An 11923-nucleotide genomic window follows, 5' to 3' on the forward strand; every position below is an offset into this window, starting at 1 on the left:
ATTCTCAGTTCTGGGTATCTCATTAACTACAAATAAAAATACTCTTTTCTGCTTAATGGCAAATGTTGTCAATTGACTGTGACAACCCATAATCAAATTCACAACAAATTTGTCCTCTTCTCTTTTGAACTTGATGTGAAAATTTACTTCTGAACTGAGATAAAAAGTCAAGTTAGATTTCTCATAGCTACTAAACAAACACTTCGTGTTAACCTGTCATTAACAGCCTTGCTTAGATTTTCTTTTAAGCTTGAGTCTGTTGTAACAGTGTTTGGAAGTAAGACACTTAAACAATTTACAAAGTCCAAGCACATCAGTGTTCTGTCTTGTGTGATACTTGGCTTTCCCTAGGAATCCTGATGAAATGTCCTTGCAGGTGCAGTGTGACCACTTACACCCCTTGGAATGAATATGTGTGCTGAGGAGAAGGACTGGAGGATGCTGATAAATGTGCAAGCTTGAGCTGCACTGAAAATATGAGCTGTGTGTCCACTGGAGACCCATTGAAACTTAACTTATCAAAGCTCAGCCTTTAATTTCAGCCATTACTTGTTCAACAAGAAAAACAAAAAACAAAAGGGCAAATAAAGCTGCTTGGCAGTTGGCAAATTTTTTGAGCTTGTCCTTCTCTGAGAAAATTTAATTTAAAATAAAGAGTAGCACAGTATGAATCAAATAAGATTACCCACAAAGACCAAGAGCAGCAATGAATCAATTTTAATCCATGACACAATTTAAATTAATTGCATAAATGTGACATTCATCTCCATTAGTGGACTGGGGAGGCTGAGGGGCTTTTTTCAGAGCTGCTCCTTAGAAACCCCTGCGTGGGCTGCAGGCTGCTGTTCCCTGACACCAAAATTACCTTTCCCAAAGGTGGGAATCCTGATGTGGCCAGTTCGCAGCATCATTGGTGTTGGAAAGGACCTCAGGTGGTGTCTTGGCCAACCTCCTGCTCCAAGATGGGTGGCTGTGAGGTGGGACCAGGGTGCTCAGGGTTTTATCTGGGACCTTGAAGACCTCCAAAAGAGCAGCCTATTTCACTGCTTCACTGCAAAACCTTTTCCCTATACCCAAATCAGTACTTCTCATGCTTTGATTCATGCCCATGGCTTCTCATCTTCCACTGAAGAGCCTGGAGCCTGGCTCCACCTTGCCAGTGTTCCAAAATGCTCTGTCTTGAAGCTCAGTAAGGATGAAAATGCTGCTATCCAAACTGAATTTAGCTACTCAAACTGAAAGCAAGTCATAAAGATTTTAAAGCATATTTCCTGTGTATAAGGAAAATGGAGATTGAGCAGCTAAAATGGCAATATAGAGGAGGAAATGTCAGTGTGAGTCAGCATGCACCTTTCCTAAGGTGTCCTGCAAGAATAAAGTGGTAAGGATTAGACAGAAAAACATATGCTAAGGCAGGAATAGTAATCTTTACCCTAAAACCACTTGTGTCATGATACAGATTTCTGCCTGGTATTTATGATTAGAATAAAATGGAACTGCTTTGATATCAGCATATTTTCCATGTGATAGTAAGACCTAACAATTCCTCTTCCTTTATCTTTTTAGAGCACTTTTATCAACAGACCTGCCCTAGGGATTTTACCTCCAGAGAACTTTACAGAAAAACTGAAGGAGTCTTTGCTGTCAGTAAGTTTGAGATACCTGTGTACTGATCACTATTATTATCACCACTGTTATTAGCATTTTGCACTACACTTGTGTTCAGTATTTCAAGAGTGATTTTCTGTCTTTGCTGACAGGTGGCTCCTAAGGGTTTGTCACAGGTGATGACCATGTCTTGTGGATCCTGCTCTAATGAAAATGCCTTTAAAGCAATATTCATGTGGTACAGAGTAAGTAAAACATTAAGTAAACCTACATAAAAACATTAAGTAAACCTACATCTTTGTAGGTTTAGATGTAGAAATGAGTGCTTACTCATAATCAGAATTGTTATTGCAAAACAAAGTGAGGCTTGGAGGTTGTCTTGCTCATGATGTTGTTTATGTTCAATCTAGTATAAAATCCTTACTAAAACCTCTTTGTCTAAGCTTTTACTTTATATTGACACAACTTTAGAAGTTATAAGGTAAAGGAAATAAAGAAAATACAGATTGTAGGCAGCATGTGAAAGCCACAGACAGGGTTTTCCTTGAATCCAGTCTTGAATACCAGCATTCCTGGTTTGTGGTTCAGCCATAAATGCCTTGGTTACAAGTACAAGAACCCTCATGTTCGGTTGTTTGGGTTTTTTGCAGAACAAGGAAAGGGGCCATAATAATGTCACAAAAGAAGAACTGGAATCTTGCATGATTAACCAGGTAACATTTGTTGTTTACCACACCTACAGACGTACCACTGGTTTGGGCTTGGAAGGGAAGATTAGGAGGAAAAGTACATGTGAAATGGAATCTGGGCTTTGTACATTTAGGAAATGGTGAAATGCAGACTGCTCCCAATAAATATCAGGGAGTCATCAGGAATGCATGGGGGTGCAGCACAGGGGAGCCCCAGCCTCTCCTCTCTGAGCCCCCTGGCCACCCCCAGGCACAGCCACCCCACAAACACGTGCTCCTGTTTGTGTACAAAGCGGGGACTGTGCTGAAGGCTCAGCCTTGCCTGTGCCACAACCTCCACACCAAGGATTCATCCATGCTAACCCCAGGGCTTGGACCTGGGGCAGGGCTGGGGTGACTAGTGTGCTTGCTGAAGGGGAGGCTGTAACAATTTGTGGTGTCTGATGGAAGAGGAGCTCAGGGGGCAGTGGAGGGGGGTTGTTTGCCCCTGGCTGACCCCACTGTGTGCTCTGCTTGCAGCCCCCTGGCTGCCCTGACTACGCCATGCTCTCCTTCATGGGTGGCTTCCACGGCAGGACCCTGGGTAAGCTGTCCCTTGTCCCCCTCAGTTCACTGTGCTTGTCCTTACCCACACAGTACCAGTGGAGAAGCTGCAGGTTCGTTAAGGTTTGCCTTGGAAGCTCCACCAGCACTGGAATGGTTGAGTGACAGTAGGAATTGATTTTGTGGTTTTTGAAAAATTCTTTTCAGATAGGCTCTTATCTTCATTCTGAATGAGCAGTTTCCTGACTGTACTCCTGAAAATCTACCTCCTGGGCTAAAATCACCACTAACATGCTGTCACTCACTTCTACTGGTTTATATCAGCTCAGTCCTTGTTCTAAGCATGTTACCTGAGAGTGCTGTAACTGTGAGCTTTGTGTCTTTGGAGGGGTGAAGCCCACCTTGTCTGAGCAACCTGTTCAGGCTGACAGAGGTTCTCCTGCTCTTCTGGAACACAGTGCATGTGGAAACTGATGCTTAAGATCTAGAGCAATCCATTTAAGCCTGACTAAATCCAATGACCCAGTATTTCAGAAGACAGTAAAAACACAGAGCAGTTAAGAGACCTCTACAATCAGGCCATTTCATCTCCTGGTGGCTTTTTTCTTTTATTGGTCCTAGATGGGTATTATTTTAATTTTCCCCTCTCTGGGCTTAGGTTGCTTAGCTACAACTCACTCTAAAGCAATTCACAAACTGGACATTCCCTCACTGGACTGGCCTATTGCTCCATTTCCAAGGCTAAAGTATCCCCTGGAAGACTTTGTGAAAGAGAATCAACAGGAAGAAGCCCGTTGTTTAGAAGAGGTAAAAAATTCCCTGGCAGCTTTCTGTTGTTTTTGATTTGAAATAATGAATAGTGTTGGTAAGATTAGTGCTTTTCACTAAAAGAATGTTTTCAGGGATTGGAACAGCCTGTGACTGGAGCAGCATTCACTGTTGTTTACAGTCAGACCTTTCTCCCTGCCAGCTCACTGGAACTTCAGGGCTGCATGAGTGACACCAAAGTGAAATTTCACCCTCAGAACGTGGTTGCATCACAGTGAACTCACCTGCAAGCTCTTGCCAAAGGGCCATGGGCTGAGAGGGAGCACAGTGTGGGTCACTCTGGATAACCAACCCTCTCTGCAGAGTGGTTGCACATTCTACACAGGCTCTAAGAGTATTTCAGCCTTTCCAGCCTCTCCATGGCAGCTTCTGGCATAAAGCTCTGATTGTGCAGGGATGGACCTGTGAGTCCACTTAGCCAAACCTGCCCCACTTCAGAGAGCACAGCACAGCACATGCCCTCCCTGGGGCTGCCCCAGGGTAGCTTTGCTGGGAGAAGTGCAATGCTGAATGCCATTATTTTACAAACAAACAAACCAAAAAGCCAAACGTTTTCTTAGCAAGTCTGTGCTGGGCTTACTGGCCCCCTTTGGAAACCATTGCTTTGCACAGCCTGCAGGGGCTGTGGCCCTGAGGGCTGTGAGAGGAATTTCAGGCACAAACACACCATTAATTGCAGCAACTGGCACTAGAAGTTAATGAGAATTATCTGTCAGCCCCTTACAACAACAGGATTTTTGCACTATTTTATCTGATTAATTTTAATATATCTGGAGTGGCTGACTGGAAAAAGTGAATTTTCCAGATTGCCTTTTCTAATGCATGAGCAAAGTTTGGTTTCTGACACAAAATCTATCCCATATCACTTAGGTGGAATGAGAGCAGTGGCCCAGTGAGCTGCAGTGGTGCTCAGCACACTGCCAGCTGAACCTGGCTAGAGCTTTCACAGCATTGCAGAGGAATGTGCAACTAGTTACAGTGTGATTAGGACATGGTTTAAACCCATTCAGGAACAACAAGGCAGTGGTAAATGCTGGAGAAACCACTTATTAATCCTTTGTGCCTCCTGGTACCTTTATAGCCAGGAATTTCCACGCAAAGTTGAAGTTCTGATGAGATTTAATCTAGCTGGGAGGAAATGATGTACAAATGTTCTGGAAGGAGGATGTGCATTCATAAGTGTTTGATTTACAGGTGGAAGACCTGATTGTAAAGTACAGGAAAAAGAAGAAGATTGTGGCTGGAATCATTGTGGAACCAATACAGTCAGAGGGTGGGGACAATCATGCTTCAGATGACTTCTTCAGAAAGCTAAGAGATATTGCCAGAAAGGTAATAAAACATTTCTCTGGGCACTCAGGGGTAGTTAAAACATACACCCACACATTGTGGGTGTCTCCAGAGGCTTTCCCCTGCCCCAGGCTCTTGGAGGGTTTCAGAGGCCTCCTTAGCAGCAGTCAGGGTAGGTATGTACCACATACCAGCAATCCCTGCTCTCTCCCATTTGATTCACACTAATGCTTTCCTCAGTCCAATAAATAATCTTCTAATTTTGTAGTGAGAGAGAAATTACTCTGATTCATTTGCTATGAATTCTGCAGGTGTGTTCTTTAAATGATCATGCTAGTTTCTTGGGAAGGTTCAATTTCTGAAGAAGCAGGTTGTGAAAAGTATAAATGTTTAATGACATATTTTTAATTGCAAAAAAAAAAACCCTGAAATGCAACCTGGGACCAGCCATAGTGCTGATGTTCCAATAAAACAATGAAAAGGACAGATATCTTGATATTTGGAATGTAAAGTTACCTATTTAGTAGCTATGACCCTCAGTAATACTTACTCCATGCTTTTTTTCACCCTCAGAACATCTGTGTGCTGAAGAGATGCTGCCAAAAGTACTTACCCTTTGTTTTTAAATACAGAATTATGATATAGCTTGCTCTCCCTGTCACAAAATTTGGACAAAGTAGTCCTTCACATAAAAACCCCACACTGCCAGCTCACAAGTAGCTCTTTCAGCAGAATTGTCTGAAAAGGCAGCTTTTCATGCCCCCTAAACTGACCAGTTCATGCTGCTGGTACTGCCTCTGTGCCATATAATACCCAACTCTGACTAGGGGCAGAGACTTCATATTTCCAACAAACAAAGCCTCTAGAAATGACACTCTGCTTCCCTAAGAGGCTTGGAAAATGTCACCTCTGCTCCTCCCAGATATTTTCAGGTATCCTCTAGACATGCTTAAGACTATATAAAAACATGTACTTGATGAGTATGGGTAGAAAACAAGTTTCTAGTGCCTTCCTGAAAAAAGAGCTGAATTTTTAATTGTGAAATCTGACACAGGAGTGGCATTGGTGCAGGGGTTGAGGAGGGGAGGTTGGGGCAGTGAAGGGAGAGGAAGGAGGGGTGTAGCCCATGATTGGCTTGTGTTGATGTGTTCACTAAGGGAGGTGTTCCTCGTTTGGGAAGGGGGGTTCACACTCCCTGCTCCTCTTGTGTGTCTCTGCAGCATGGCTGTGCTTTCCTGGTGGACGAGGTGCAGACGGGAGGTGGCTGCACAGGAAAATTCTGGGCACATGAGCACTGGGGCCTGGATGACCCAGCTGATGTGGTCACATTCAGTAAGAAGATGATGACAGGAGGATTTTTCCACAAAGAGGAGTTCAGGCCAAATGCTGTAAGATTTTTAATGATACTTGGACGCTGTGCTAGTTGGTGAGCCCCTGAGGAGTGACTATGATATCCTTGGAAGGGACAAGGTTTCCTCCAGCAGTGCCGGTTCAGCTGGATGGGGCTGCTGTTTTACAGAAACTTGCTGTGTGCTTACACAATAGTTGTCATCACCTCTTCACTTTTATTCCAATTGTTGTCAGTCACCAAGGTCATAAAGCTGGTGGGGGGGGAGAGGAGAACTGGGTTAAGCCTAATGGAATAAACCTTCAGTACAAAATCCAACCACAAACTGACACCTTCTCCTGTAGGGCAACTTGGGAATTTCAGAGCTTGTATGTCAGCATTACAGATTCTGTCAGCAAAATTTCTTCTTTGCACTAATGACATTTTAGATGTAATAAATGAAAAGTCAAATTAATGGGAAGAACATAAAGCTTGATGTAAAAGCCTGTATCGTGATGCTGATTTCCTGTCATCTGTAGCTGTGTTTTGGTGAGACATCAGGGGTAGCAAGGCAGAGTGCACTAAAGAGAAGCAGGAAGTCATCACCCTGTGTTTCAGCTCAGCAATGGGATTTTGCTTTACAACATAGAAAAGGGGGGTTGGTGAGATTAGTGCATGTCTTTTCATACATGTTTTCACTGCCAGTGTGATGCCTTGCTTTTCTCAATTTATAGTGATTTCCCTGTTAACATGTTCCACAACTCTTTTTCCACTCTTTCCCCAGCCCTACCGGATTTTTAACACCTGGCTTGGAGATCCATCCAAGAACCTTATGCTTGCTGAAGTCATTAAGGTTATTAAAACAGAAGACCTTCTAAACAATGCAACCCACGCTGGGAAAGCACTGCTGACTGGGCTGCTGGATTTGCAGGTAAACATCTGGAAGGATTGTGGATAAGAAGGAGAAATTGGCACTGAAGTAGGATCTGACCTCATCCAGTTTAAATGTTTGGGCTGAGGAGCTAGAGCTGGGGTCTAGACCATTACAGTAACTTCAACACAGGCCTTAATAACTGTGTCCCATTTAGAAGTATTGAAGTAAACTTTATTTTACTGAATTAAAAATGCTGGGTTTGTATAGCTTAATCCAATATGAAGGGTGATCCCCAAAATATCTGAAGGTATGTACTAATTAAATTACTTTGCTAGAAGGTTTTGCTACCTTGAGCAGCTGGTATTTCCTTGTCCTAAAGTTCTTTTCAAAGGAAGTTCCTTTCATATTTTGTTCCAATTCTGCTGGGCTGTTGAAATAAGAAAATTCTATCTTTCCCTCCCTTGTTTAAGGGCAATTCCTTACAGCTTCTACTGTGGAGCTCTACAGACAGGCATTTAGAGATCAGCTTGCAGGTGCTCACCTCCCAAAGGCATAGAATAATCCCAAACACAGTCCCTGCTCTCTCCATACCTTTAAGACATAGCAGGCAGGAGAACAGAGAATAGTACAATATCATTGGAGGGTCAGAATACAACTAGTCCTATCCAAGAGATTGCTCTTCCAAAAGATGAGGACTGTGACTGAGAATAAGTCATGCAGATACTACTGGCAAGTGTCTCAGAGCAGGGTAAGAGTGAGCTGGTTTCCAGCCCCAGTGCAGATGGTTTATGCTCAGGTTTTCCTGGAGTCCACTGTAGATGTAAATAAGGTGTGTTATGCTTGTTCCAAAGAATATTTTACTTGACTCAGCTCATGGGTCAGACTCATTCTCCCTCCCTGCTTTGTGTGGGCTCTGCAGGCTGAGCAGGACAGGAGGCCATGTGAACTGTGCTCCACTCCAGTGGAGCGAGGAGGCAGCAGGGTTTCCACCTGGCAGAGCCAGCCTTGCCACCAGGTGCCCTCTGTTGCAGCACCTGCCATGTGCTTGTCTCTCCTCCCTCTGCAGGCTCGTTACCCCCATCTCATCAGCAGAGTGAGAGGAAGGGGAACATTCTGTTCGTTTGACACTCCAAATGATGCAACTAGAAACAAGTTAATTACTATAGCCAGAAACAAAGGTAAGAAACTCTGTGTGTGTGGATGAGCTTCACATGTAACATTCACATGTGAAGGTAATGGTTCACATTTTTCTTTTCATATCCTGCATGAGTATTTCAGTATCAGAGGACAGTAGGGAAATGACAAGTTTGGATTTAGGCTTTTCTGGAAATACTTGTTGTCAGAGCCCTCAGAGTAGTCTGCTGCATGGTGCATACATTTACCAGCCTCTGCAGGTCTGAGGTTACTAGAAGAGATCTGTGTAAGGGATGAGATTTTGTGACATCAGGTTCAGAGTCCTCTGCGGTGACCTTAGGTGCCTATGGACATGGCTTACTTCCAGAAACAGGAAAGTTGGAAGAGAGTCAATGTCACTCAGGAAAACACAGAGAGAAGAACAATGAGTTGTATAAATACATAATTCCTATACCTAGGAACACCTAATGATGAAATACGAGTGCCTAAAATGGGCACGGATCTACAGTGGCATCCCTCTTTCCCCACAGAACTGTTAACAGCTGCAGACAGGCCCAGGTATCCAGAGGGGAACCTTGGGGTCCACACCTAAAAGTCTCTCTTTAACTGTGTGGGCCCTGTGTTTGCTGCTATCTGTTTTTGCTGTTACTCCTATCTCTTGAAAGAAGCAGGCAGGGTGCATCTAAACTGTGGTGAAAACAAACTTTTATAGTGTAAAAGACACCATTTTTTGTTCTTGGAAATTAAGCCAGCAGGGAGAGAAGGCAAGTGGTTTGTTTCATGGTAAACCAAGGTTCTGCTTTGAGGCTAAGCTCAGCTTAGTAATATGGGTACCCATTCAGACATTTCTAAAAATTTATTTTGGGCCAAAAAGTGCATTTAAAGGACTGCAGGGAGAGGTTTGAAGGCACTGAGACATTTTAACTTCTTGTCATTAAAAACAAATTAGTTTAAAAACCAATGCAAAGAAACCTCCTGTGTCTTGTTGTGGCACCAGGACACTTGACCAGGAGAGTACTGCAGCTCTGAAATATCAGATGCTGTTTGAGCTCTGTGCTGAATGGATTCTTTCCATTGCTGTCAGGATTAGTCCCAATACTCCAAGAGTTTTATAGAACAGCTCCAGGCACCCACAGTGTTCTTCTAAGCTGCTGTGAAGCTTGAGGCCATTCACACCACAATGTGCTGTGTCATGGTGTGCCTAGCAGGATTTGGGGAGCTTCTGCTGGCCCTCCACAGTGAGGCTATCCCCATTCAGAGACCTGAATTTTTCTGGATATTTGGCAAAGATGGAAATGACTAGAGGCTCATTGTGTTCTCATTTCAGGTGTGGTTCTGGGGGGCTGTGGAGACAGATCCATCCGTTTTCGTCCCACGCTGATCTTCAAGGACCACCACGCGCACCTCTTCCTGAACATTTTCAGTGACATCTTAGCCAACTTCAAGTAAAAAGCAGTTCCCTTGCACTGAACAGCTGATTATAAAATTAGTTTGCATTAATTCATGTCTTCTCTACTTACAAGATAAGTGTAAAGTCATAAACTGAGGTTTGTGTTCTGTCTGTAGTCCTGCCCAAGGCAAGCTGCTCCATGCACACACGGCCCAGGCAGAGCATTGGCACTGGTCACCAGCAGGTCCATGCAGCTGTCCCTCACTGTGCATCCCTAGAACCTCCCTCTTCTGGCCTGGGCCATGCTAACTGCAGAGTCCTCCCTACAGCCATGTCCCTGACTCTGCACTGTCTGAGCAGGACCTGGAACAGTCTGTTTCCACGGTAGATTTGCATCCAGAAGCAGCAGCGAGCGTGGCCAAAGACCTGGAGCCACACGCCTGCCACACAGAGTGCCGTTCTCTAATGGCAGCTGGGATCAAATCAGTGTTCCAAGGAAGGCTCTGCTTTCCACCACTGCCAAGCACAGTATTTTACAGAATAATTTCCAGCTTTATTCCCTGGAGTACAGGCATCTGCCACACCAACTGCATCAGGGCGGCTCTGCCCAGCCTGCACTCACTGCTTCAGGGGCACTGATACCCTCAGCCACACCTACAGCCCTGCAAGTGGCACTGAAGCCCTTGTCCTTTTGTCCTCATCACAGATGGGTTTTAAAACTTTTGACTTCTCTTACAAGCAGACTTGTACAGAGAAAACTCTACCCTGAGGTATGTAATCTGACAAAGCGTAGAGAACCATGCAAAGGACATTCTTCCACTTCTGCCAGCAGTCTAGAATGATTCCAGATTATTTTACCATTTGCCCAGAACACACAATAGCCATTAATTTATCTATTATAACTTCTACACGAATACTTGAGGTATTTTGTAAAACTAAAGCAGAAATGCCATTATCTGGTATCAGAGCCACTACAGCGAAGGCCTAGTCCTGACTGCACATTTATAATGCAAAGTAATTCTATTTTTGTTCTAATAGTATATTCTAAGTCATTGATATTTCAGAGATCTAGAAAGCCACAGGATCAAAAAATGTGTCAACAGTTCATTGATTTTTCCTCAGAGAATTGTTTTGGATGTCTCTTTACTGTTTGCTGAAGGCTGACTTGAACTAGATCTGGTGCCTTTCTTTTTCTTTTTCTTGGTGAGCATCTGGATTTTGTTTACTAATTTTAACTTTTTGTTGTGCACCAAAACACAGGGACCACAATGGACTTTTACAGTTGCCCTTTCAGGACCTGACCACAATTTTTAAGTGCATAATAAGAAACAGAGAAGTTAAAAGATTTACATGTTTAATACAGCTACCAAAATGTGAAAAGGTTCCTTACCTGCTTTGAGAAGTGTTAATCATGGTTTTCCCATTTTAAAGTACCGGTATTGGGAAACAAGCAGAGTCACTTCTGCCAGCTTAAACCCAGTGGGATTTCTCTAAACCTCTGCAGAACGCAGAATTCTGGTGCCAGCTGGGCAGAACCTGAGCAGGTTTTTGAACAGAGGTTGTAGAAATCTGGGGGAAGGACTGGTAGAAATTGGTGTTCAAGAAATCTTCATTGTCATCGCTGTCCTCGTAAGCATATTATCAGCAAAGGAAAGTCAAACCAAGAACTGGATTTGACAGCATTTTGGGAATTAGTTTGTTCAACATATCAGTGCAGTAGTTTTAGTGAATGTCTCTACCAAGTCTTGTACTTTTACAGAAGCAAAGGTCCAGTAATTTGAAGTCTTACCACATCTTCACTTTTATTATGACTACTCTAGGTGTTTTTATAATTTTTACTGACTCTCAGTAACTGTATAATTGTGTACAACATGTTGATGAAATCGTTAGAGAATACATAGAAAGCACTGCAGCTCAAGCATATAAAGTTAATATTGTTTACAGCATACTGTAGACAGTGCCAAATAAATGTTTAAACAAATACTTAAGTACACTTCATGGTGTAACTAGTAATTGTACACAGATTCATAACAAATGACATCAATCATGTGTAATCAATATTCTTAAATAAAATATTTATAATTGAACTTCTCCAGGGCTTTTTATTTTACACCCAGTACATGCCTGAACTGAACCATTAGTGCATATTAAATACATTTGATGAAGACAAACCTCCAAAAAATGCAGTATACCTCCACAGCCCACTGTATTTTGCTGACATGGTGTTTACACCAAGGAAC

At 43.2% G+C, this 11923-nt stretch overlaps 1 protein-coding gene across 2 annotated transcripts in view; it reads left to right on the top strand.

Annotated features, from left to right (window-relative positions):
* The window catches only part of ABAT (4-aminobutyrate aminotransferase), a 48738-nt gene extending 36968 nt beyond the window's left edge, over positions 1-11770 (top strand). For both annotated transcript variants that reach the window (XM_059861531.1, XM_059861530.1), the window contains exons 7-16: positions 1567-1647; positions 1761-1853; positions 2259-2321; positions 2817-2880; positions 3499-3647; positions 4863-5000; positions 6179-6346; positions 7070-7216; positions 8226-8337; positions 9621-11770. In XM_059861531.1, coding sequence (XP_059717514.1) covers positions 1567-1647; positions 1761-1853; positions 2259-2321; positions 2817-2880; positions 3499-3647; positions 4863-5000; positions 6179-6346; positions 7070-7216; positions 8226-8337; positions 9621-9742 — 1137 coding nt within the window. In that variant the 3' untranslated portion in view covers positions 9743-11770. The remainder of the gene's footprint in view (positions 1-1566; positions 1648-1760; positions 1854-2258; positions 2322-2816; positions 2881-3498; positions 3648-4862; positions 5001-6178; positions 6347-7069; positions 7217-8225; positions 8338-9620) is intronic.
* Positions 11771-11923: the final 153 nt, after the last annotated feature.

This window comes from Haemorhous mexicanus, chromosome 17 (assembly GCF_027477595.1).
Source record: "Haemorhous mexicanus isolate bHaeMex1 chromosome 17, bHaeMex1.pri, whole genome shotgun sequence".
In the NCBI taxonomy this organism is placed as follows: domain Eukaryota; kingdom Metazoa; phylum Chordata; class Aves; order Passeriformes; family Fringillidae; genus Haemorhous; species Haemorhous mexicanus.